General features: G+C 44.5%; 1 protein-coding gene across 1 annotated transcript in view; it reads right to left on the reverse strand.

The window, feature by feature from the left end:
* Positions 1-24,835, reverse strand: part of LOC117060522 (neuroblast differentiation-associated protein AHNAK-like) — a 94,431-nt gene that overhangs the window by 22,710 nt on the left and 46,886 nt on the right. The window contains exons 2-6 of the mRNA XM_033172809.1: positions 7,126-7,193; positions 5,021-5,116; positions 3,999-4,061; positions 2,519-2,660; positions 280-474 (exon numbers count right to left, since the gene is read on the reverse strand). Coding sequence (XP_033028700.1) covers positions 280-474; positions 2,519-2,660; positions 3,999-4,061; positions 5,021-5,116; positions 7,126-7,193 — 564 coding nt within the window. The remainder of the gene's footprint in view (positions 1-279; positions 475-2,518; positions 2,661-3,998; positions 4,062-5,020; positions 5,117-7,125; positions 7,194-24,835) is intronic.

Genomic DNA, 24,835 nt, shown 5'->3' on the forward strand with positions numbered 1-24,835 from the left:
ACTAAAAAAAAACCCTGAAGGTTGGATCGAGAGACAGACGAGTGGGTGTTAGTTTGCATGATGGGCATTTCTGGTGCAGCAATGGAGTGGAGAGGCGCTGCAGTGGGATTGAAAAAAAAAAAAGTGATAATTTGACAGGGCTACCTTAGTCTAGCAGAAATGCCTTTCTGTTTGCCCAATATATTGCCAGATCTAGACCATTGTCCTAAAATTACATGAGCGATGGTCAAGTTAATACCTCCCCCAAGATCCAAGCCTTGATCCGAAGTGTAATTTTACAGCTGTGCATTACCTGATACATTTTTTCTTTTTTCGATTGTGTTGCAAAATGCATTGTCTCAAGATCTTCCTTCCTGGCGAGCTTTCTTTTGAGGTTGAACTGTACTTTGTACGGCTCAGAATACTGCAGAATCTTGAGTGCATCTTCATATTTGATATTATCGAAAAAGATCGTGGCACTTAGAAGCTGATCACCTGTGAAAAGAGGCAGCAGAAACTAATTGGGTGTCAAAACATCGGGCTTGCTCATTAGATGCCTTGTTCATGCAAAGACATCTATCAACGACAGCAAACACCCCACCCACGTGGGCACTTCTAAATCTAAATCTGTTGAAAAGGAGCCTGTTGTACCATTAAAAAGCACATATTCCAGTGTCTTGATTCAACAACCTGCTCATGAAAGTATTTACACATATCCCCCAGAATTAAATGCTAGTATTGACATATTTCATATACAGTAATTTCCAGTTACAGTAATTCTACATGGACACCAGAACTCTCCTTCCTGCAAGAAACCATTGGATCATGTCATATGATGGAAATAACAAGCATCCCAAACTTGTGCATGCAGAATTCTGGCCAAGCTCTTTTTCAGAGATCTTCAGATAAGCCTGCAGCACGCGCACTTTATGTATGCATTCACAAAACCATGTTGCAAGTGACCATCTAACAAGTTGTTGTTTCAGGTGTGTGGGGGGCAGTGCTGGATTTATGTATAAGCTAAACAAGCTATAGCTTAGGGCTCCACTCTCTTGGCCCCCCCCCCCAAATAATTTAAAGGGGGGGAAACTGGATGTACATTTCCAAAATATAAGATAAAAAACAAATAAAATAAAGCCTACATACAGCAACAGTGTTTTGTGTTGTGTAGGCTGCAATGGTGTAAGTAATGGGCCTCGCCTGCTCCCTAAAATATCACTGGTTTGCTCATTTCTATATATAGGGTGCCTGCATTCTGCATGTGCAAATGGTTTTAGATACCTATCAGGCCCATAACTTACCATATAGCATATATTCAACACACCCAAAAAAACCCAACAGTAACAATTTGTTGTTGACAGCTGGACATACAGTATAAAGGGCCCCATTACCTTCAGTAGCTTAGGGCCTCATCAAAACTAAATCCGACCCTGTGTGTGGGGATCACCCTGGAGTACAAAACTGCTGTATCTGATCATTTGAATTGCCCCTTAGGTTGTATGAGCATTCATGAGCAGGATTTTATTTGTACAGTTGTTGTTGTTTTTTACAGATTCTAAGCCCTCCAGCTACAGCTGGCTATCTGTCAAGATAATTTTAGTTACAGGTGGGTAGCCGTGTTGGTCTGCCATAGTCGAAACAAAATAGAAAATTCTTTCCAGTAGCACCTTAGAGACCAACTGAGTTTGTTCTTGGTATGAGCTTTCGTGTGCATGCACACTTCTTCAGATACACTGAAACAGAAGTCACCAGATCCTTAAATATAGTGAGGGAGTGGGGAGGGGTATTACTCAGAGGGTGGTGGGAATGGGTGATCAGCTGATAGGTGTGGAAAACCTGTTGACGACTCTTAACGGCTGCAATTAGTCTTGCAGGGAAAGGCAAGGGGTGAGATGGCTAAAGATAGCTTTGTTAAGTGTAATGAGATAAGAATCCAATGTCTTTGTTCAGACCAGGTTTCTCCATGGTTCTAAGTTTGGTGATTAGTTGCAATTCAGCCACTTCTCTTTCCAGTCTATTTCTGAAATTTCTTTGTATTAAGACAGCTACTTTGAGATCTTTTATAGAATGTCCTGGGAGATTGAAGTGTTCTCCTACTGGTTTCTCTGTCTTGTGATTCCTGATATCAGATTTATGTCCATTTGTCCTTTGGCGTAGGGTTTGGCCAAGATAATTTTAGATCATAGTCAATTGACTAAGACTGCAGTCCTATACCAGCTTGCCTGGGAGTAAGGCCTATTGAATTCAATAGGGCTTACTTCTAAGTAAACATTTATAGGACTGCACTGTAAGTAGGTTAGTCCCAGCTCTTCTACTGTTATTTGTTCAGTCATTTGTTTAAAAAAGAGAACCCCACTTTCTCCTCCTCTATAGATTGTCCAATGTGCTTTAAAAAAAAAGTTTACATGAATTTGACCAACATTTTAATTAACTTTTTACTACTACTACTAATTTATTTATACCCCGCCCATCGGGGGGAGGGGGGTTCACTTTCAAATCTAATTTTACTAAAATAATGTGACATAAGACCATACTGTACCTTCTCTCAGACTGAATAACTTTGACGCTGGGGACTCTTTGAGCACTTGCTTCACAAATAATCCTTCGGTTCCTCCACCAGCCACACTAAATCCACTTGCACCAGATTCGACTTCTGTTTGTAAGGTAACCTCCATAGATTCCTAGTTGGACCAAAAGCACATTATCAAAACTCATTTCTAATACTGTATGTTGAAGACTTCAACCCATTCCTGTCATAACATCAGTAAACATCAGCTGAAGGGTGGTTGCATCAAAGGCGCACTTCTGCACATTGTGTAGATTTACAAAAGCTTCTAGAATATTCTAGCCCCTGAAAGGCTAAAAAGTTTCCTTATCCAGGTTTTAAACCAAAATAGAATGCTAATTGCGTCTCAAGTCAGTAGTCTTTCATCCAGAGACAGTAGCACGACTATGACAATGCTTTGAATATTATTCGATTCGCCTCCTTTTGAAAAATGAATGTTCGCTTAGGTGTACAATGGGTATATTCAATATCATCCTTCACAGCTCCAGCCACCTGCATATCCTGTTTCATTTCACAGGTGTGGCTGCTCTACAGCAAATTAATTGAACCCCAAGGTAAATTGGGGTAAACAGTTTGATTGATTGTGAAAAATCTATGTGGAGATCTTCCCACACAATTTGGTTCCAGCCTGACATTATACTGAATAGTTGAAACCCTTGGCATCCAGAAAACAGCAAACTACACTGACAACAGTGGAACTGCTGGGCTTATTTGCACATATTCAGAGTCAACATAAAGCTTTTCTGGGCAGAGTGTTTTCCCGTTTCAGATGACTTCCAAGGGGGAAAGCGGCTGTGTCTCTTCCCATCCTATTACAAGCAACGCCAAAATAAACTTTGCAGAAAAGAAAACATTGTAGAATAAATAATGCAAGTATTGGTTGCAGAATCCACCATTGTTTGGATGTCCTGGACATAGATATTTAATTATTATTCTTAGCATGGAGTACAACAGAGCCCTGGATATGTATACGTAGAATCTTCAGCGCTGTGACAAGTGAGAATCTGTGGGTGGGGACTTTGGTCTATCACAAGCTCCCTTGAAAGACTGGGGAAACATTTCAGAAAACCTATACGCTGGTTCACACAGGCAGTTAGGCTTGAATGCATATTTCAGGCACACACCCGCATGCGCCCACACCATGTGTAGACAGAGTTGTGTGAGTGAGTGCGTACCTATCTGCAGGGATCTGTACATGCATATTCTCCAAACATACAACCTACACACACCCAAGACTTGTATGGACTGGCCCTCTGTGGCTTCGCAAACTAGAACCAGTTTGGGAAGTATTCTTTGGCAAGTAACAGCTAAAGCTTGTATTTGTAAATCTGTGGTTGCATTCCCTTCCAGGGCCAGGTATCAATGAGAAGATCATTCAGTTTGAAGAGCTCCGGAACAATGCTCTTCTGTACTGAAGGGCGTACCTGGTGTTTATCAGGCACCTTAAGCTCACCTGTGATTCACTCATTTTGATAGAAGAATCCCGTCTTTGTCTGTTCTCTATATCTTGCTGAAGCTGGGAACACAGGTGTAATTTTTAAGTTAGCTAAAACGGATTTGCACAGATTATGCCAATCTGTCATTCTGTAGTCACTTAGCAATTTTTCTGTGGTGGGAGTGGCATTGCAGTTAACAATAGCTGGACAATTCATTTCAAGGGTTCTGAAATATGAGATAAATCAGTTATCTGCACACAATATCACCCCTCTTTAGACTTCCAAGGTATATATGTATGTGTGTGTACAAACCCACACACAGGGACCAGGAAAAATTATTTATTCACATTTATATACTGCCTTTCATTCAAGGATCGTAGAGTGGTTTACAGTATAAGAACACAAAAATACATAACAAATTGGTAATAGCAAAGAAAACAATAAGTTTAGTTTAAAAGGCCCTACATTATTTATTTAGCCAAAGATTTGGGTGGGTGAAGAGGCACATGGTGCCTAAAGATATGCAATGAAGGTGTAATTAAGCAGTATATGAATTGTCAAAAATAAATGCAAATAAAATGCAAATAAACTATAGGGCCATTTCGTCACCAGACAAATACACTTTTATTTGCTCAGACGTTCCAGCTGGACATATATGCTTGGTTTCAATGGTTTTATCTAGGGCTGGGCCAAAGTATTCAGCCAAGTATTCAGCCAAATGAGGGATGGCTTATCTTTATAACATGGCGACGGAGGTCTCACCACCACCACTTTTTCCTTTGCCACTGTTTCTTGCAGGGCTTAGCTGCCTTAGTGGCCCATTGGCTTTCCCTCTAGAATTTGGGACAACACTATGTCATTATGTAGTGTCTTTCCTGGGGCATTCTTTGGGGAAAAACAGGTGGTTCTCCCCATGGCCAACTGATGCCAGTTTTGCCTTTAACTTCAAAGGGCTAAGGAAGCCATTATCTCGATGGTCCAAAAGAACTTGACACTAGCGAAACAGTAAAAGACAAAATCCCATTGTGTCACGTCTTGCCTTTTTGTTAAAATATTCATCTTCTATGCAATACTCATAAACAGGAGAGGATCCTTGTGGTCTTGGCCGTATGTTTTCAGTTGTCACTTCGTCGACCTGTAGGAGTGGAACAACAACGTAATTTAGCGTAGAATGGTAGAGTTGGAAAGGAATCCCAAGGGTCATTTGGTTCAACCCCCTTCAATGCAGGAATCTCAACTAAAGCATCCATGACAGATGGCCATCCAACCTCTGCTTGAAAACCCCCAATGAAGGGAGGCAGTCTCAAGGGAGCCCCTTCCACCATCGGCAGGTACCCTCTATTCAATATTACTTGATGAACAATGGATGCTGCCAATTTGAATAGTATAAATAAGGGCCTAGGATGGTAGGTTTCTGTCTGGCCTGCATCCCTTCTGTTAAGTTGTGGGTGGACACAGCAGACGACACAGTGATTTCCAAACAGCTCTTGTTTATTCTCAGGCTGGAACAGAAGTGAGCTGAAGGCCTCAGCAGCCGGCTTATATAGAACTCAGCTACAAAGCAACAGTAACAACTTTCTGTAGTTAACCAATCCCTGAACGTCACTTTACAATCCCTCTTTTGCATATGCTGACCTGAGTGAAAACTGCAGCAGAATGAACTATATACACACACACCCCTAGTGGCCTAGGGTGAGAACTTCAATACATAACACCTTCCTTCCCAGTCTCGGTGTCTCCTCCTAGCCTCTACCCCCAAGGTCAATCTATTGTTCCTCTGACAGCCTTTTTCTTAGTGCCCAGCACAGAAGCCAGGCATTTCCAGAGAAGGGGTGGCAAAAAGAGAGCTTAAGGTATCCCTGCCCACTTTTGGCTGCAGCTCTGCCCACCCGTAGCTCCCTCCCTCCCTCCCCCGCATTTGCCCCCCCCACTTTTCCTGATGGAATATGGCCACTGGCTTAAAAAAATGTGCCCCATCCCTAATTTAAGCAGAGAAAGCAGCAGAGGAAGGGAATCCTTTGAAATCACTGCATCACCTTCCCCCCAGCGAAATGGGGCAAAACTAAAAAAAAGAGTTAGATGTGTATCTGTAAAGGAGTGGCAGTAAAACCAAGCTCAAAGGTGGTATGGCTGTGAATGACATTTCCTGGGGGCAAACAGTGGGAGAGGCCATATGCCTTCACACCAGGGCTGTGAGTTTTTAAGAGTCATTTGCTCGGCCATTGGCATAACGGTGGATTTTTCAGCTGATCCAGCAGGACTCTTCAGACATACCTAACTTCTTTTTTTCCACAGCCAATTTTTTTAAATCGACTATGCAAACCATTGCAGTAATACCCCCGGGTTACGCACACCCCGTGTTGTGGACGTTCGACGTCCGAATGCCTGTAACCCGGAAGTGTTTCCGGAGCGCGTGCAACCCACGCACGACCCCCAGATGCGCAGAAGCGTTCTGTGCACTTCGCGCATGCGCAGAAGCGCTCAAATCGTGCTTCTTCCGGGGGGTTTTTCCTCATGCGTTCGTGTTACACACACCCGCATTACGTACCGTGACCCGGAACGGATCGCATACGTAACCCGGGGTACCACTGTATTTATTACATATAACTGGGGCTGCCGCCTCTGTTCGCCAACCCCACCTTCTCACCAATCCCTTTGACCAACCCCCCACTTTTCTCACACCACTCCTCCTTTACAACTGGCAAAAAAAACCTTCTTTATTTTACACCTCATCCAACCCTTTGTCTATCCCTTCACAGCTCAACCCAAGCCCCTCTCACTTTTGAACAGGTGTGCTGTATGATGCAACACAGGTAAGATCCTATCAGCCATCTTAATTTGCCCAGAGGGAAATTAATTTGCCCATGGGCTTTAGCCCAGAGTCTTTTTAAGTACCAGGCAGTCACTTCCCAATTTTTAGGTTTCTGCTCTGGGTGACACTGAATATGGACTGGAGACTTTCAAATAAAATTGCATACTCTATTCCAGTTCAGGGGGTAAAAGGGAGTCAGCATGGTTTATGAATTAAACTTAGGCTTTAATTTGACTTCTTGTTCTTCTTAGCTCCTGTTGTAAAGGAAAAGATGCTCAGCAATCTCTGAATTAAAACCAGCAGTGGCTGTAAAACTGTTGGGTGTTACTCACAGAGTCATCTTCTGCATCAGCCTCGCCGTCAGCCTCAGTGTCTTCTGGTCTGAGTTGTCTCCCCGAAGCTGGAATGGTCAAACAAGCCATCAAACAATTGTCCCACCCACAGCAGTGAAAAACAAAGGTTATTAACCTCATAATAGATATGGAATTGAAATACGCCCCAAACCCAAAGCAACATGGTCCTGATCCACCTGAGGGCACCAAGGGCAACTACTCAAGCATAGTACCAGGTGGCCCTCATATTCTCTGAATGCAACATGTGAAACCCCCCCTTCTGTCTGAAAGGTGCCTGCTTTTTTTTTTTTTAGTTAAGTTGAGAAATGTTGACTTTTCAGGTAGTTAACCTGTTCACACCTGGCCAAACATAAACCCAAGACTGGATACTTCTGTGCTCCTGGGCAGTGTCAAGTGAGAACATAGGAGAAAAGTGACAGACCATCTCATCTGGAAGAGCTCACTTTAAATCCAGCTCCAGGGATTTACATCTCAAAGAAAATAGAGTCATTAGGTCCACAGATAAGGATTTCTCTGAAGTGCAAAGCCTTGGAGACTTTAGAGGGTTATGTAAATTTGTTAATTTTTTTTTTAAAAAAAAGAATTTATAAAAAGCTTAATTAAAAAAAAACCTAACTGTTGTACATAAAATGATATAAAACAATTATCAATGACATACAAATGAATTTAACAAAATAAAAATGAATCTATGTAACTAGTTTATATGTGCTCCTGATAGGTTGGCTGAAACAAATGACTTCTTGCCGAAAAACAGTCAACGCAAGGAACAAAGGCACAATACGAAGACTCAAGGTATCTACTTGTTGGAAAGTAAGAAAACAAATGGAAGGGACTGCCCATTCGGGGTTCTCCTGACTTGCTCTCTGAGAACCACTGACTGAAGCAAGCCTCGGGGAATGCAACTCTCCAACGTGGAGATGTTGAACTTCTTTGCTGTTTTTCCCAGGGACTGCAAAATCAGGAGATTTGATTTTCCCAGTAGTGATGTATGGAAGTGAGAGCTGGACCATCAAGAAGGCTGATCGCCGACAAATTGATGCTTTTGAATTATGGTGCTAGAGAAGACTCTTGAGAGTCCCATGGACTGCAAGAAGATCAAACCTATCCATTCTGAAGAAAATCAGCCCTGAGTGCTCACTGGAAGGACAGATCCTGAAGCTGAGGCCACTACTTTGGCCACCTCATGAGAAGAGAAGACTCCCTGGAAAAGACCCTGATGTTGGGAAAGATGGAGGGCACAAGGAGAAGGGGACGACAGAGGATGAGATGGTTGGACAGTGTTCTCGAAGCGACTAGCATGAGTTTGGCCAAACTGCGGGAGGCAGTGGAGGATAGGGGTGCCTGGCGTGCTCTGGTCCATGGGGTCACGAAGAGTTGGACACGACTGAACAACAACAACAACAACCCAGCTGTCCTTGAGCTGTAACAGTGCCTCTTGCTTGCTTGGATGAAGAGGGTGTGTACCTAGAAACCGCTGGCTTCCGTGTAGCTGGAATGTGGCCTCTGGCACAAGGGTAGCCCATTGGTTGCATCACACATTTTTACCTCTGGGAATTCCCACTCTTGTTTTGGCCATGCCCACCATTCACATGTGGGCGCCCCTGAAGGTTGCACCCAAGGAGATACTTTAGTCGGGCAGGAGAAGGCCCCACCCCCACCCTTGTACTAGGCTCTAGCTGAAGCAGAAGCATGAGGGCTGTCTTAAAGCGCTTCGCAAAAGTGCTGTTTGAAACAGCCACACACATCTTTCATGTAAAGGAGAAGGGGGCAGATGCTTCAAACAGCACTTTTGCAAAAGGCTTTAAACCTCACATTTGGCAGGTGCACACATCCCTGCCCACTTTTCAATCCTGTGACGACATAATGATGACCTGTGATTGGCAGGTTGTTAAATATGGTCCATGAGGTTGGTCCCGAAACAATAAGGCTCCACCCACACCCGCGATAAAGGATAGGGAATAAGCTGATCAACCACATCTAATTGGCATTATTTCTTAGTCAGCAAACTCTTGTTTGGCCTCCAGAGATGGAATACATTGGCATAGAATTGGTCATTCAACAGAACACCAATTTAACACCCATGAGTCATTTAAAAAGCTTTTTTTTGGTGAGGATTTCATTTGACCAAGTGTGATGTCAGTTCCCTCATGGGACAAATCCAGTCATAAGTAATTGTTTGACATTTTCCCGTTAACAATGGACACAAGTGTGCAGCTAATACATTGGGAAGGTGACAGGATGGAAATTCTGAACAACAAATTACAAGCAACAGTTGCAAAGCTTCTAGAACAGGAGTAGGGAGTTGTTGTTTTTTTAGCCTGGGGTCCACATTCTCCTCTTTTGGGGGGGGGCAGAGACAAAAGTGCATGGAACAATGGATGTGACTCTATCCTTTGTACAATAGGCTGTGATTCAGCCACACAAAATTCAGACGTTTCTACTCACATAGACACTTCTCCACCCCCCAACCCAAGCATTATCATTGCTCAAAGACAGATTCTAGTAAAATGTTTGAGAGGGCATGGCTTGGGGCCAGTGAAGAGATGTAGCCTGGAAATAGGTGTGGTCGTGTGAGAGTCCCAATGGGATGGTGGAAGATTGCCTTTGGTTCTGGGATTGAGGTTCCCCCTCCCTGTTCCTTGGGATACATATACAGCAAAACGTGATCTATACAGGAGGGGGGGACTTTGGCCCTCCAGATGTTTCTGGACTATCCCTCCAGTGGTTGGCAATGATTGGAGTCTCATCTCAGCAACATCTGGAAAGCCAAATGTTCCCCACGCCTGCTGTATGGTGACTGAGCCTCCAAAGTCAAATTTTTTTTTTCCTGTCTTCCACAAATGGGGAGTAGAAGGGACCTGTGACCCAGCAGATGTTTCCATCCTGCAGTTCCAACCATCCTTGACCATTAGCTATAGTGGCCAGGGCTGATGGAAGTTTGAGTCCAGAACATCTAATGGGCCATAGACTTCACATTTATAACCCACAACATCTATTTTTTCCATTTAAATAGTATTTATGTATTTATATTAAATTTGTATACCGCTTCCAAAGATCTCAGGGCGGTTCACAGCATAAAAAAATACAAAATAAAAACACAAAGTACATAATAAAAACAAACCCATTACACCATCCCTTCCATGAACACATTTTAAAGGACATGGTCTGTAAATCAGCCAAAGGTCTGGTTGAAGGGGAGTGTTTTTGCCTGGCTCCTAAAGATGTATCATGAAGGCGCCAGACAAGCCTCCTTGGGGAGAGCACGCCACAAATGGGGAGCCATTGCAGAAAAGGTCCGTTCTCATATTGTCACCATCTGGACCCCTCATGGAGGAAGGACAGAAAGAAGGGCCCAAGATTATGATTGCCGGGTCAGTTCACATGGGGAGAGGCAGTCATTGAAATATTGCCGCCAACCTATAAAATGCTTTTATTATGGTTTAGCACAGGCTGAATCACATGTTCTAAACGGTGTCTCTTGAACACTGTAGTTTCAGAAAGCAAGTCCATTGCGGTTTGCTTTGGTAACTGGAGATCTAAGAGCTCATGAAAATCTTGCATTTTGTGCTATTTTAATATAGCATTAGGTTGCTACTTCCATTTGTAATTGGAGCTGATGACCCTGAATTCTGTGGGGAAAGCAGAAGATATTGAAATAAATTGATGTTGATGACATCAAGTGAGAAAACTATTTTTGTGTTCTTCGTACCACAGAGACGGCACATTTAGCAGACAGAGAGCCAAAGATTGCTCATCCCAGATGATGCACTTGGAGAAAAGAAAGCAATTACTGTATGTACATTCATACATCTCGCTCGCCGTTCAGTTCTGCAAAGTGGCCCTGCAGATGTTGTTGGACTCCAGTTCCCATCAGCCCCAGAAAACATTGTAAATGGTCAGAGATTATAGGATTTGTAGTCCCCCCCCCAAAAAAAAAAAATTCTGGAGGGCCTACAGGTTGCCCACCCCCTATCTAAATAAGAGATAACATATACACATGTCCTCTTTTGTCTTCTCTCTCTCTCTGTGTGTGTGTGTGTGTGTGTTTGTGTGATAGTCTTATGATATTTAAATGTTCTTCTGATCTGTCTTAACGCCTACAGACTTCTTTCAAAACCATTCCCTTGTTTTGAAAGCAGTCCAGTGGCTACTGGAAATAGTTACAGCCACAAATTCCATCAATGCCTCTCAGAAGGAGGTTGACACAAAGCCTCAGTTGTCAGAGATTTATGTAAGGAGTGAAAACTCTGGAAATGTTGGCTGCATTGAAAAGTGACTAACCAGATTGAGAGTTTTTAAGTGTAATTCTGTACATAGGAAAAGAAGTGAGATTTGCTCAATGTGTGGTTCATTCGTTTTGATTCCCAGAAGCCTGTTTTTGAGCCCCTTGTGGTGTGGGGCTGATTAGTCACAGAATAGCACAGCTGATAGAGAAAAACAATTCATATTCAGTCCTGTATGAACCCTGCAAAGCCACTTACCAGGAAGAAAATGCCACAGATTCATCCATGCTGTTCATTTCATGTGGATTGTAAAATTCCCAGCTCTCCATTGACCATATTACTTTCTCCTCCAAATCCTCCCTTCCCACATTTGCCCCTCTCTCAATAAATATTTTCTCACACCCTGTCCTTTTCATAGTGTCTCTAGTATGAAAAAATCCAGAGGTCAGGAAGCTTACTATCCATGTTAAACAACAGTATGGCTGGGCCCGGAGTAGATAGCCCATGTGATGTTTCATCAGTAGCTCAAATCTGTGTCATGTGTGATCCGGCCAGAGACAAATGGAGCACACACCAGCCTTGCATCTTGAGCTATGGTGCAGAAAGGGAACCGTTCTGGGCAATGTCCCAGGGGCCACATGCTGCTGGTGGAAGGGGCCAGAGGGAAGAGTGGGCTGAGCAACAAATGTGAGTTTCACCTTTGGACAGCAGGCTAGTTTCTTCTTCACTCACACGCCTCTCTGCCCTTCATCCAGGCAAGTAAGAAGCATCATCAGAGATCAAGGTCCTATAGTAGTTTGGCTAAATTACTCAAGGAGGGTTCAAAGCAGGGCTGGGAAGATAGACATGTGGAGCTAACCTTCCCTGTCCCTGTCTTGCATGTTGTTGTTTAGTTGTTTAGTCGTGTCCAACTCTTCGTGACCCCATGGACCAGAGCACGCCAGGCACTGCTGTCTTCCACTGCCTCCCGGAGTTTGGCCAAACTCATGCTAGTTGCTTCGAGAACACTGTCCAACCATCTCGTCCTCTGTCGTCCCCTTCTCCTTGTGCCCTCCATCTTTCCCAACATCAGGGTCTTTTCCAGGGAGTCTTCTCTTCTCATGAGGTGGCCAAAGTACTGGAGCCTCAGCTTCAGGATCTGTCCTTCCAGTGAGCACTCAGGGCTGATTTCTTTGAGAATGGATAGGTTTGATCTTCTTGCAATCCATGGGACTCTCAAGAGTCTTCTCCAGCACCATAATTCAAAAGCATCAGCTGGGTAAACACACTCAATGGCCCCATCTGCCACAGCACATTTAAAGCAGTATTGTGCCTATTTAACCACTCAGGCCCTCCCCCAAAGAATCCTGGGAGTTGTAGTCTCTGAGCGTTATTAGGAGACCCCTATTCGCTTCACAAAGCTACAATTATCAGAGTTCCCTGAGAAGGAGTACGGAATGTCAAAGCACTCTGGAAATGATAGGTCTGTGCATTTTTTCACATTCAAACTGTCTTTTGGCACCTTAAAAGATGCAACAAACTTTATTATGGCACAATATTTTCACGGAACAGTGTTTATAAAAGCTGACAGCTTTGGTCTCTCCGCCCCCCCTCCCACCTCCATTTCTCCCTGTCCTGAAGAGGTGCCTTTTTATTTTTTTAGACCAGACCAACAATTTGTTATTGGCTAAGCTGAGAGGAACCCTGACAAGATCAGAGAAATGAGGCGGTTGGGGGAGTTATGTACCTCTGTAAGTTTAGAGGTTGTCACGAGTCTGTTGGGTTTTATTGGTGATGTTTCTAGAGAAGAAACATCTAGCCTCTGTGTAAAAATCACCATAAATGGCATGACTGCTTGCAAACAAAAAATAAAAAAACAAAACGAAAACCCTGACACTTGCTTGGCAATGAGAACCAGGCATTTAATAAGGAAGCTTGAAGTCAAGGTATTTATGGGAATCATGAGTTTAGACAATTGGTAGAATCAGCCCTTTAATTTATAGAGAAAAGGAGCTACCAGAGTTCAAATCTGTCCTCGAATAGAAATAAAAGTCCTATTTTTTCCCCCTGGAAAACTTTCTCTCTGGTGCTGCGTTTGTGTGTGTGTGTGTGTGTGTGTGTGTATTCTCTGTAGTGACTCACTGCTGACAGACGCACACTTTGCAATTGCTCATGAGCAGATGGGGTTGCAAGCTGAAACCACAAAAAAAATCACCCTGGCCTGGTCTTGTGACCTGCAGAAACTGAAAGGTGCTTTCCACTGCATCCTTCATGGCCTGCTGATTTAGGCGCTGCTAAAGATAACAGAAGCAGGTGCCAGTCAAGAAGCTGGCATCCTACAAGTACTTCAGGGCTGCGTACATGGGCGTACCCGGGGGGGGGCAGGGGGGCAGCTGCCCCCCCCCCGAAGCAAAAATTAAAATTAAAATAAAAATTAAATGGTTATCAGCAGCCTAAAAGGAAAAAAAAGTTCTCCTAAAAACTACTGGTCTTTCTCTCCCTCCCCAAATCTCAATAACAATTGAGCTGTTGGCCGACACTGTGTGTGTGTGTGTGTGTGTGTGTGCGCGCGTGTGTTTGTGTGTGTTGCGCTGGCTGATCGTTGCAAGGGAGCTTTGGAAACTGAGTTCCCTTGCATGGTGAGTAGTTCCTTTGCGAGGGCTGAGGATCCTGGGAAACTGAGTTTTTCAGCCATTTGGGGCTTTCTGTTTGGGGTGTGTGTGAAGTTTTCCAGTTTTTTTGAAGCTGTTTTTGTTTGCTGTTTACATAATGGGGTCAGTAATCTAAAAACGAACCGAACCCCTAAAAAAACGGGGCATTCCTCATCCCCCCAAAAAGGTCAACGACTTTGAGCTGAACTCCAAAAAACGGGGGTAGATCACTGCTGAAAGCAGATCACAGCCTCTTGGGAGTTGGCCACCCCTGGTATAAGACATGTAACTAGAATAAATTTTTTTTAAAAAATTCAAGCAAATAATTGTAATAACTACCGTAATAAAGCACTGCTATAATTATATATAATTTTCCTAAAATTTTGGTTTCATTCGCCTTTCCGTGCTGAAATGTCACAACCTGAACGACCATGGCTTGCCCCCCCCCCCAGTTTTGATCCTCGGTACGCCCCTGGCTGCGCACATAGGGCCACATTCGCACCATTCATTTAAAGCACTTGTGATGCTACTTTAAACAGCCATGGCTTTCCCCAAACCATTCTGGGAGATGGAGTCTTCTAACAATTCTCTTCAGCCTTTACAAAACAAACAGCTGTCAGAATTATTGGGGGGGGGGGAGCCATGATTGTTTAAAGTGGTACAGTGTTTCAAATGTGTGGTGTGGGTGTGGCCCATGTCTGAATGTCGTGGGGGGAAGCCTCATTGGCAAAATAAATAGTTTGGGAACCAGGTAGCTAGAAGGTTATTTTCTCTCCAGTGACCCTGCCTCAATAGTATTATCAATAAGAGGTCTTTTTTTGAGCCCCCTCTGATATAAGTGTTTCCACTTGTGTTGCTCCAGACGTTGAATGCCCTTCTCAAGGAAATTCGCCTGGCATCACATTTGCTATCCTTTCGGCAACAGGTGAAGACCGTTCCATTTCCCCAGGATGTTCAGCTTGCTTTCCCAAGCTGCTGTTTTTAACTGGAGCACAGCAAGCCGGTTTATCCATACCCCTCAACTGAGCCGTTTTAAGTGGGGCATCCTGGAACACGTAAGACAGGCACGTCCAACAGGTAGATTGTGATCTACTGGTAGATGATCACTGGATGTCTGTGGCAGACCACTGGTAGATCACTGGCTCCCCAAAGAAGGTAAAAAACTTTGGCTTCCCTAAAAAAACAACTCAACATTTTAGCCCTGCGCCCCCCCCCCAAAACATGGCTTTCCTCCTCCCTAAAAAAAGCTTTGATCTGAACCCCTAAAATGGGGGTAGATCACTGCTAGATTGCAGTGTCTTGGGAGTTGGCCACCCCCGACGTAAGGCAATTTTGATGGGATCCCAGAATGTCCCATTTCTCATCACTGTGCTCACTATGGTGCAAGTCAGCTGGACCAGAGAGCTGGATCAGAAGATGCTCCTTTTTTGGTCTGGCGCTCTGGCGTGAGTGCTCTTGTACACACGAGATCAAAAAAATAGTGTCCCAAGAATGTTGCAGGGCATTTATTATCTAGCCCAGTATTCCAGGGGTCGGCAAGGTTTACCTTGCCCGGGCTGGGTTCACCCCGGCGAAGACCTCTCCGTGGGCTGGATTGCACATGTTGTGAGGCCCCCCCCCCATTTCCGGCATCTGGCAGACGCAATTTTTGGCATCGCGGAAGTGAGTCCCCACACTGCGCCGGTTTAGCGCGGCACACAGGGACTCGCTGAGCGGGTGGCTTGGTTCGGGGGCGGCTCATGGTCCGGTTAAACGATCCCCATGGGCCGCTTGTGGCCCATGGGCCTTAGGTTGCCGACCCCTGCAGTAGTGTTTACTCTGAATGAGGGAAGCCAAAAGCTTTTAAATACAGTGGTACCTTGGTTTAAGAACAGCTTAGTTTATGAACAACTTGGATTAAGAATGCTGCATACCTGGAAGTAGGTGTTTTGGTTTGTGAACTTTGCCTTGGAAGCAGAACATGTTCCGTTTCCTGTTGAGTTTGTTCCATTTGTAAATTGGGTCCCCCACTGCTATGGGAAAGCACGCCTTGGTTTAAGAACGGACTTCCGGAATGGATTAAGTTCGAAAACCAAGGTACCACTGTATTCCTGTATTGTATGAGTTGGCATTTGAGTGCAGAAAACGAAAACAAAAACATTCTTTATGTTCCAGAAATGTTCAACAACAGGCAGTCATGTTGCCCAGAGTGAACTAATCATATTCAAGTGACCAAGAAGAACATTTAGGGATTGTGAGATATAATCTCATCAGTGATTGAAGGAAACACATTTAACACTTGCCCAAGACCAGTGGTTTCTGAACTTTTTGGGGCCGCTGCCCCCTTGGTTGCATAAATTCATCCCCAGTGCCCCCTATACTACCCTATAAAAAACCATGACTCAGAATAGTGGTTTGCCTGACACACTAAGGAAGATAATAACACAATAAAAGTCAAAACAGCCACAATTAATTGCACATTTATCCAAAATACAATTAAAACCGGCAGCAACCATTTTGCACAGGGTTCTTTGCCAGTGAAGGAAGTATGATGGCCACACGAGCTTCCTTGTGGCAGAGAGTTCCAGAGATAAATTGCTACTGTAGAGATCTATATCTGCCCAACGTTGAGTTGCTACCTATTAAATCATGCTTCCCTTGCAACATCCAAACCACAAAACTGTGATTTTGCTGTCCCAGTTTTGTAGACACAACAAGCTGCGCAGGGGCGTAGCAAGGGGGGGCGGGGGGGCCGCCCCGGGTTCCATAATGGAGGGGGTGACAAATTATGAAGGAACAATTTATTTTGATTTTTTTTTAATGCCTGCTCCGAAGGTCTTATCTTACTATACTAGGGATTATATAGCTATATATGAAATTACATGCATATCGGTTAATATCTTGACCCTCCCCCACCAAAATAGCTGTTCACTTGGCTGTTTTCATATGTCGTGAAGGCTGAAATTTCAGTTCAGAGAACACTTACTGTTCCCCACCCTAACCCTGTGGAAAGCCATCTAATTAGATTTTAATTTGATTTTGAGATGTTTTTAGGAGGTAATTTAATTATTGTTTGATTTTATACCAATGTTATGTATCTGATGTTAGCCACCCTGAGCCCGACTTCGGCCAGGGAGGGTGGGATATAAATAAAAGTTTTTTATTATTACTTGTTATTATTCCTTTGTAAGAAAATATGAAATAATGTAAAACCATTTGGGGGGGAATCAATGGGGGGGTTGACAAGAAATTTTCTGCACCGGGTACCACCTGACCTTCCCATGCCTGGGAGGGGGGGGTGTGACAAATTTTTTTTGCCCCCCAGGTACCAATTTACCTTGCTACGCCCCTGAAGCTGCGGTTTAACAAAGAAGGATGTCTCCCCTGCAGTTGGGCACAGGAGAGGGGGAAAGAGAGAGCTCGTGAAGCCTGATTTTGTTCCTTCTCTAATATACCCTCCAACATTTCTCCGATGAAAATAGGCTCATCCCATTCCATAATGATAATTTTACTATTTATACCTCACATATCTTAATGGGTTGCCCCAGCCACTCTGGGCAGCTTCCAACATACATAAAAACACAATAAAACATTAAACATTAAAACAAAAACCTTCCCTATACAGGATTGCCTTCAGATGGCTCGGGGGTCGGATAACTCCATACCCTCCAACATTTCTCCAGTGGAAATAGGGACATCCTAAGGAAAAGTGGGACATTTGGGGATCAAATCAGAAAGTGGGACAGCTTCTTTAAATCAGGGATGTCCCTGGAAAATAGGGACACTTGGAGGGTCTGCTGTAACATGTGAGTTGTTGGATCTAGAACTTTGCATCTGAACCGGGCCAGTGGCTAGCCAAAGGTGTATTTCTATGGGATTTTCCTACCTGGGTTGGCTGGATGCCATGCAAGTAAATTATTAAAGGTGCAGGAATCCTGTCCCCTTATTTGGCTCCTTTGTTCCTAATTTCCAGGAGTTGGGGGCAGGAGTTGGGATGGGGTGAGGAAGAAGAACCAAACCTGTTTTCCAGTCATTCAAGTGCAACACAAAATTAAAATGTTGCTGACATGGTGTTCTGCAAATGTTCTGATGGGGGGGGGGCGGGGGCGGCTCTGGAGAACTTTTAACAATTGCACAACAGGATGAATTGCACAACAGAATGAGAAAAAGGGGTGCACTTCTGTTAGAAACTCAGAACAGATATCAGGGGCCACTTGATTTTCTACAGCAGGACTCAGCAGCATGCCACAGAAATCAAGAGAACGCTGGGCAGTGTCGTGTTTATAGCTCCATGCCAGTTTCTGACTCACGGTTTTGTTTGTTGCTATAGAGAACCACACATGAATCCACCAGCCGAAAGCATGTTTATGAGCAACTTTGTGTCTCTCCGAGGGCTGAAAAATGGGAGCAGAGGAAACAATATGAGGAGGGCTGGGAAAGGAAACACTGTTTGGGGCACCAAATCTTTATGACCATTTAAAAAAGAGGAGAAGAATGCAGAAACAGAGGAGAGAAATTTTTTTTTTTTTAAATGAGCAAAAGAAAGGGACAGCCCACTAAATTATAATTTTTAAAAAGAGGCAAACAGGGTGGATTTGATTTAAATCAAACTGATTTAAATCACGATTTAAATCACGATTTAAATCACGATTTAAATCACTAGTCAGTAAGGCTCAGGGTGGATTTAAATTTTAAAAATCTGATTTTTTTTATTTAAATCGATTTTTTTTATTTAAATCAGATTTTTTTTAAAAAAATTAAATCCACCCTGAGCCTTACTGACTAGTGATTTAAATCGTGATTTAAATCAGTTCGATTTAAATCAAATCCACCCTGGAGGCAAAGAAGGGTTTATTCATAATAATTCGAGAACCTGGGAGAAACGTGGCTGTCGAATTCTGTGCCCAGGAATCTCAACGTTCTCTGGAAGCCTGCCAGGGCTTTCCTGAAGCAGGATCTGACCACAGGAGCGTTCTCTCCTCTTGTGGTTCCAGAAGCTTTGCTGCCTCCAACCCTGGAGGCAGAGCATAGTCATCATGGCTAATAGCCATTGACAGTCGTATTCTCCATGAATCTGTCCAGTTCCTCTTTTAGAGTCATTTGTGTTGGTGACCACCACGACTGTCTCTTGTGGAAGTGAGTTCCACAGTTTAGTTCCACACTGCGTGAATAAGTTCTTTCATCTGCCTCGAATCTTCTAACATTTGAATCTTCGAGTGTTATGAAGTACCACTATGTACTTCATAGTGGTACCACTTGAGTACCACTATATTCTGCTCTGGTCAGACCTCACCTGGAATACTGTGTCCAGTTCTGGGCACCACAGTTCAAGAAGGATACTGACAAGCTGGAACGTGTCTAGAAGAGGGCAACCAAAATGGTCAAAGGCCTGGAAACGATGCCTTATGAGGAACGGCTTAGGGAGCTGGGTATGTTTAGCCTGGAGAAGAGAAGGTTAAGGCGTGATATGATAGCCATGTTCAAATATATAAAAGGATGTCATATAGAGGAGGGAGAAAGGTTGTTTTCTGCTGCTCCAGAGAAGCGGACACGGGGCAATGGATTCAAACTACAAGAAAGAAGATTCCACCTAAACATTAGGAAGAACTTCCTGACAGTGAGAGCTGTTCGGCAGTGGAATTTGCTACCAAGGAGTGTGGTGGAGTCTCCTTCTTTGGAGGTCTTTAAGCGGAGGCTTGACAGCCATCTGTCAGGAATGCTTTGATGGTGTTTCCTGCTTGGCAGGGGGTTGGACTGGATGGCCCTTGTGGTCTCTTCCAACTCTATGATTCTATGAGAGAGGGAGAAAAACCTTCCTTGATCCGCTTTCTCCATGTAACGAATGATTTTACAAAGTCTATCATGCCCTCTTCTCGCTTGTCTTTTCTCGAAACCAGAAAGTTCCAAAAACTGCAACCTTTCGTCGTAGAGAAGTTTCTCCACCCGCTTGGTCGTGTTGGCTTGCCCTTTTCTGAACCTTTCCCACTCTACAATATCATGAGATAACCAAGTGCTGTGGGACTCTAACTCCCATATGCCTCTGCTGAACTGACCAGCCGGTCAAGGTTGATGTGACTTTTGGTCCTGCAGGGTCTGAAGGGCATCTTGTTGCTACCTCTGATGTAGAGTGTTCAAAGGAAGCCAATTTACTGCTTTACTGAAACCTTCCCTTCTAGAAGGATGGCCATCTGTCATGGATGCTTCAGCTGAGATTTCTGCATTGCAGGGGGTTGGACTAGATGAGCCTTGGGGTCCCTTCCAACTCTACAATTCTATAATTCAATGTTTTGGCCTATCATTCACATCAGCCAATATTGGACTATATGGACTTTGTTGTCATTCTGCCATGGAATTCTTTTGTACTTAAAACCATTTTATAGCACACAGAAAATATTACTTTTAAACAATCCGACATCCAAGGAAAACAATAAAAGTTTGCTAGTTCCGAGAAAGAAAGAAAGAAAGAAAGAAAGAAAGAAAGAAAGAAAGAGCATCTGGCTATGTCTGATCGAGGACCCAAAGATCTAATTCTAAGAAAACATGATCAAGCAATTTCTGCATCTGGAATCATTCCCCGTTTGATACACATTCTGCAACATGAGATCCGTTTTTAACTGTAGTTTCGGTTTTTGAAAGAAAACTTTCCAAAGGCATTGTCTCATCCGTAGGAAAAACCAACAGCTCCTTGTTGACATTAGCTGCTTGGTCCCCAGTTTTCTCACTAACCTCTATTCACAAATTAACCTCTGTCCCCTCCCAAAGGTATGCAGCATGTGCAATGCTCCAGGGGACAGGGCTTTTTATCAGGACTGTGTTTTGTCAGCATTTTGACCTTGGAGGTCTCCTGGCTTTGAGGTCAGCTTGGATAATGGCATTTTAAAAAGCCTTCCCCTCTCCCTTTTCTTTAGACAAACATGAAGGATTCAGGGGATAGAGAAGCAAAAGTAAAAATAGGGGGGGGGAGCATTTAAAGGCAGCAGAGGAGTGTGTCTTGATTGTGTCCGGGGCGACAATGGTTGAGCTGGAAGGGACCCCCAAGGATCATCTAGTCCAACCCCCTGCCAGGCAGGAATATTTGGCCCAAGGCAAGGCTCAAACCCACAACGCTGAAATCCAGAGTCTTCACCAAGGATTGAACTTTTTGTGCATTCAGCATATTGCTGTCAGGCTGCAACTGTTCCCAAATACAAAAGATTCCCTCTGTGAAAAATAGAATAACGCATAGCTGGAAACTAGAATCTCAGGGAGATTGATTTTGCTTGTGGTCAATTACTATTAATTCACTTTACACTCAGAGGTGCTTGTCTTTTTCAGCACGTCACGCATCCCAGGGCGTAGATGCTTTGAAACCTGTGCCCTGGGACAAATTGAACTCCATGCAGCTTAACTCTACGCTGACAACACTCCTAGTTGTTCCCATTGCTTGAATGCCGCTCAAACAGGTGTTGGGCTGAAGCACAGTCCGGGGGAAAGGCGAGTCCATAAATAACAGGACAGGGCTGTTTCCCTGATGCTTTCCTGTTTTTTTTGCAGTGAAAGTGTTCTTTAAAAAAAAAAAAAACTTGTACAACCTGCTTTTAGAAAGGAAAAAAATCAAGAAATGCCAGAAATGCAAGCTTTGTGGGCCTGTTGGAATTCCACTGCTGGGAGCTTTTTCAGCCGGAGGTGAATAATATTTCACAGAAGCTGTTCTGTTGTCAAAAGAACAAGGAAATGCAGACAGTGGGTGTTTTATTACCTCCTTACTGATAGGCTTGACGCAATTTCAGCTTCACAGCATGTGGCTCATAATATCTTCTGGGTTTCTGGCAGAAGCCCTATTGACATGAATGTGGCTTTGGGGCTTGTTCTTGTCCAAAAGTCTCCGACTTGGATAGCCTTCACTTTGGAGCAGGCCTGAAAAAAACACTGACCCCCTCCTAAGATGAACATGACAAGCTGCTTCTGACTGTCTGCACTGACTGGTAGAATCATAGAATCATAGAGTTGGAAGAGACCACAAGGGCCATCCAGTCCAACCCCCTGCCAAGCAGGAAACACCATCAAAGCATTCCTGACAGATGGCTGTCAAGCCTCCGCTTAAAGACCTCCAAAGAAGGAGACTCCACCACACTCCCTGGTAGCAAATTCCACTGCCGAACAGCTCTCACTGTCAGGAAGTTCTTCCTATTGTTTAGGTGGAATCTTCTTTCTTGTAGTTTGAATCCATTGCCCCGTGTCTGCTTCTCTGGAGCAGCAGAAAACAACCTTTCACCCTCCTCTATATGACATCCTTTGATATATTTGAACATGGCTATCATATCACCCCTTAACCTTCTCTTCTTCAGGCTAAACATACCCAGCTCCCTAAGCCGTTCCTCGTAAGTCATTGTTTCCAGGCCTTTGACCATTTTGGTTGCCCTCCTCTGGACACTTTCCAGCATGTCAGTATCCTTCTTGAACTGTGGTGCCCAGAACTGGACACAGTATTCCAGGTGAGGTCTGACCAGAGCAGAATATAGTGGTACTATTACCTCCCTTGATCTAGACGCTATACTCCTATTGATGCAGTCCAGAATTGCATTGGCTTTTTTAGCTGCTGCATCACACTGTTGACTCATGTCAAGTTTGTGGTCTACCAAGACTCCTAGATCCTTTTCACATGTACTGCTCTCAAGCCAGGTGTCACCCATCCTGTATTTGTGCCTTTCATTTTTTTTTTGCCCAAGTGTAGTACTTTGCATTTCTCCCTGTTAAAATTCATCTTGTTTGCTCTGGCCCACTTCTCTAATCTGTTAAGGTCATTTTGAAGTGTGATCCTGTCCTCTGGGGTATTAGCCACCCCTCCTAATTTGGTGTCATCTGCAAACTTGATCAGGTAGCTGCTCTCCAGAATTTTAGATCGGGAACATTCTCAGCCTGGAGATTTCAGAAGTTTAACCTGAGACCTGGTTCACATTCCCTGCCTTTAATACACTCATAAAGTTTGAGAAGTTTGGCAATGCATGAGCTGGCAGAAGCCCACAAAGGGAAGATTTGGAGGCATATACAGTACATGCATTTTCATGTCTCTCAACTACCGTCACCCAAAGCTGGCTTCAAATTCTGCAACAGGTTCAACATTGCAATGGAAGCAGATTAGGTAACGTAAATAAAGGTGTATTTATTTATTTCATGGCATCTTACTATTTTTGTGCCTGCCATTTGCCTCTTCCTGGCTGCGAGGCATCTTAGTTCCAGAAGCTGAAGTTTGCCACTGCAAAGAGGCTTGGAGAGGAGAATGATTTACACTCTATGAGACGTCTTGGGTGAGCACAGCCAGAGCTCCACCCCAGCCAGGAGGGAGTTGCAATTACTGGAAATAACTCTTGAGTTCTTGGAGGAGATGAGAGCCAAAGAAATCGAAACACAAGCCAGGGGAGAAGATTCTTTGCTGTGTGCGTTTTGTCATCTGCCGCCCGTTTGCTAACACATTCTCACCGCTTTCCCTGCACTGTGTCAAGGCCTGTAACACCTGGCTCTGGTAGACTTCCTTGTTCTTTCCTAGGCTGGGGGAATGTAGGTTCTTTCCAGAGGAATAAACAGATGGATTTTATCTGAAGTTGTGTTGGATTGCCAGGTCTATACGGTACCTTCACGTTGACTGCTCTGGTCACATTTGCCTCTCGCTCTGCAGACACACTAAGGGGTCTCTTGTTTTCCAGGGACAGTCCCAGATTTACAGAAGCCATCCCAGTTTCTGATTTGATCCTGGAATGTCCCACTTTTCTTTAGGATGTCCCTATTTTCATTGGAGTGGGACCCAGGTGGCGCTGTGGGTTAAACCACAGAGTCTAGGGCTTGCTGATCAGAAGGTTGGTGGTTCGAATCCCTGCCACGGGGTGAGCTCCCGTTGCTCGGTCCCAGCTCCTGCCCACCTAGCAGTTCGAAAGCACGTCAAAGTGCCAAGTAGATAAATAGGGACCGCTCCAGCGGGAAGGTAAACAGCATTTCCGTGTGCTGCTCTGGTTCGCCAGAAGCGGCTTTGTCATGCTGGCCACATGACCCGGAAGCTGTCTGCGGACAAACGGCAGCTCCCTCGGCCTATAGAGCGAGATGAGCGCCGCAACCCCAGAGTCAGACACGACTGGACCTGATGGTCAGGGGCCCCTTTACCTTTACCTATTTTCATTGGAGAAACATTGGAGGCTATGGAGTTACATGTCCCCCAAACCAAGGAGATAAGCAACTATACAACCTTTGGAAAACATCTGAAGGCAGCCCTAAATGTTTCATGTTTTATCAGGGCTTTTTTTTTCTCAGGTGGGCACCATTACCATTGTAATAGAACAAGGGTGGCATTCATGGTGAGTTCCAGCACCCCTTTTTTCTAGAAAAATAGCACTGTGTTTTATTGTTTTTATATATGTTGGAAGTTGCCCAGAGAGGCTGGGGCAACCCAGTAAGATGTGTGGGGTATAGACTTCCGGCGGCGACGCAATCGCCGGGTGGTCGAGGGCTGCTTCGGGTCCGAAGCGCCCTGTCCATCCCGGGGGTCAGGAGCCCCGCTACCGCAAAGCGGGGCTCCGGTTGGGGTGCGGGAAGAGCGTCCCGCACCCTGGGCTCCCCGGCAGCGCCCGCGGAGGCTCCGAACCCTTCCCTCGCTCCCCCTGTAAAGGGGGAGTGGGGGTGAAGGGACAACCGGAGCCGGGCTTCGGGGACATGCCCCAACCGGGATGCAAATGCGGCGACAGAGCCCGCGGTGAACGTCTAAGTTCTACCTGTGAAGAATGGAGCTAAAGGAACCCGGTGGTCGTGAGTAAAGAATTTGAGTGAAATCGTGCTTTTGGGACGATCCGGGGGGAAGGAGAAGGGCAGCCTGCCTCCCTCCCTTCGAGC

Source organism: Lacerta agilis, chromosome 1 (assembly GCF_009819535.1).
Source record: "Lacerta agilis isolate rLacAgi1 chromosome 1, rLacAgi1.pri, whole genome shotgun sequence".
Lineage (NCBI taxonomy): Eukaryota > Metazoa > Chordata > Lepidosauria > Squamata > Lacertidae > Lacerta > Lacerta agilis.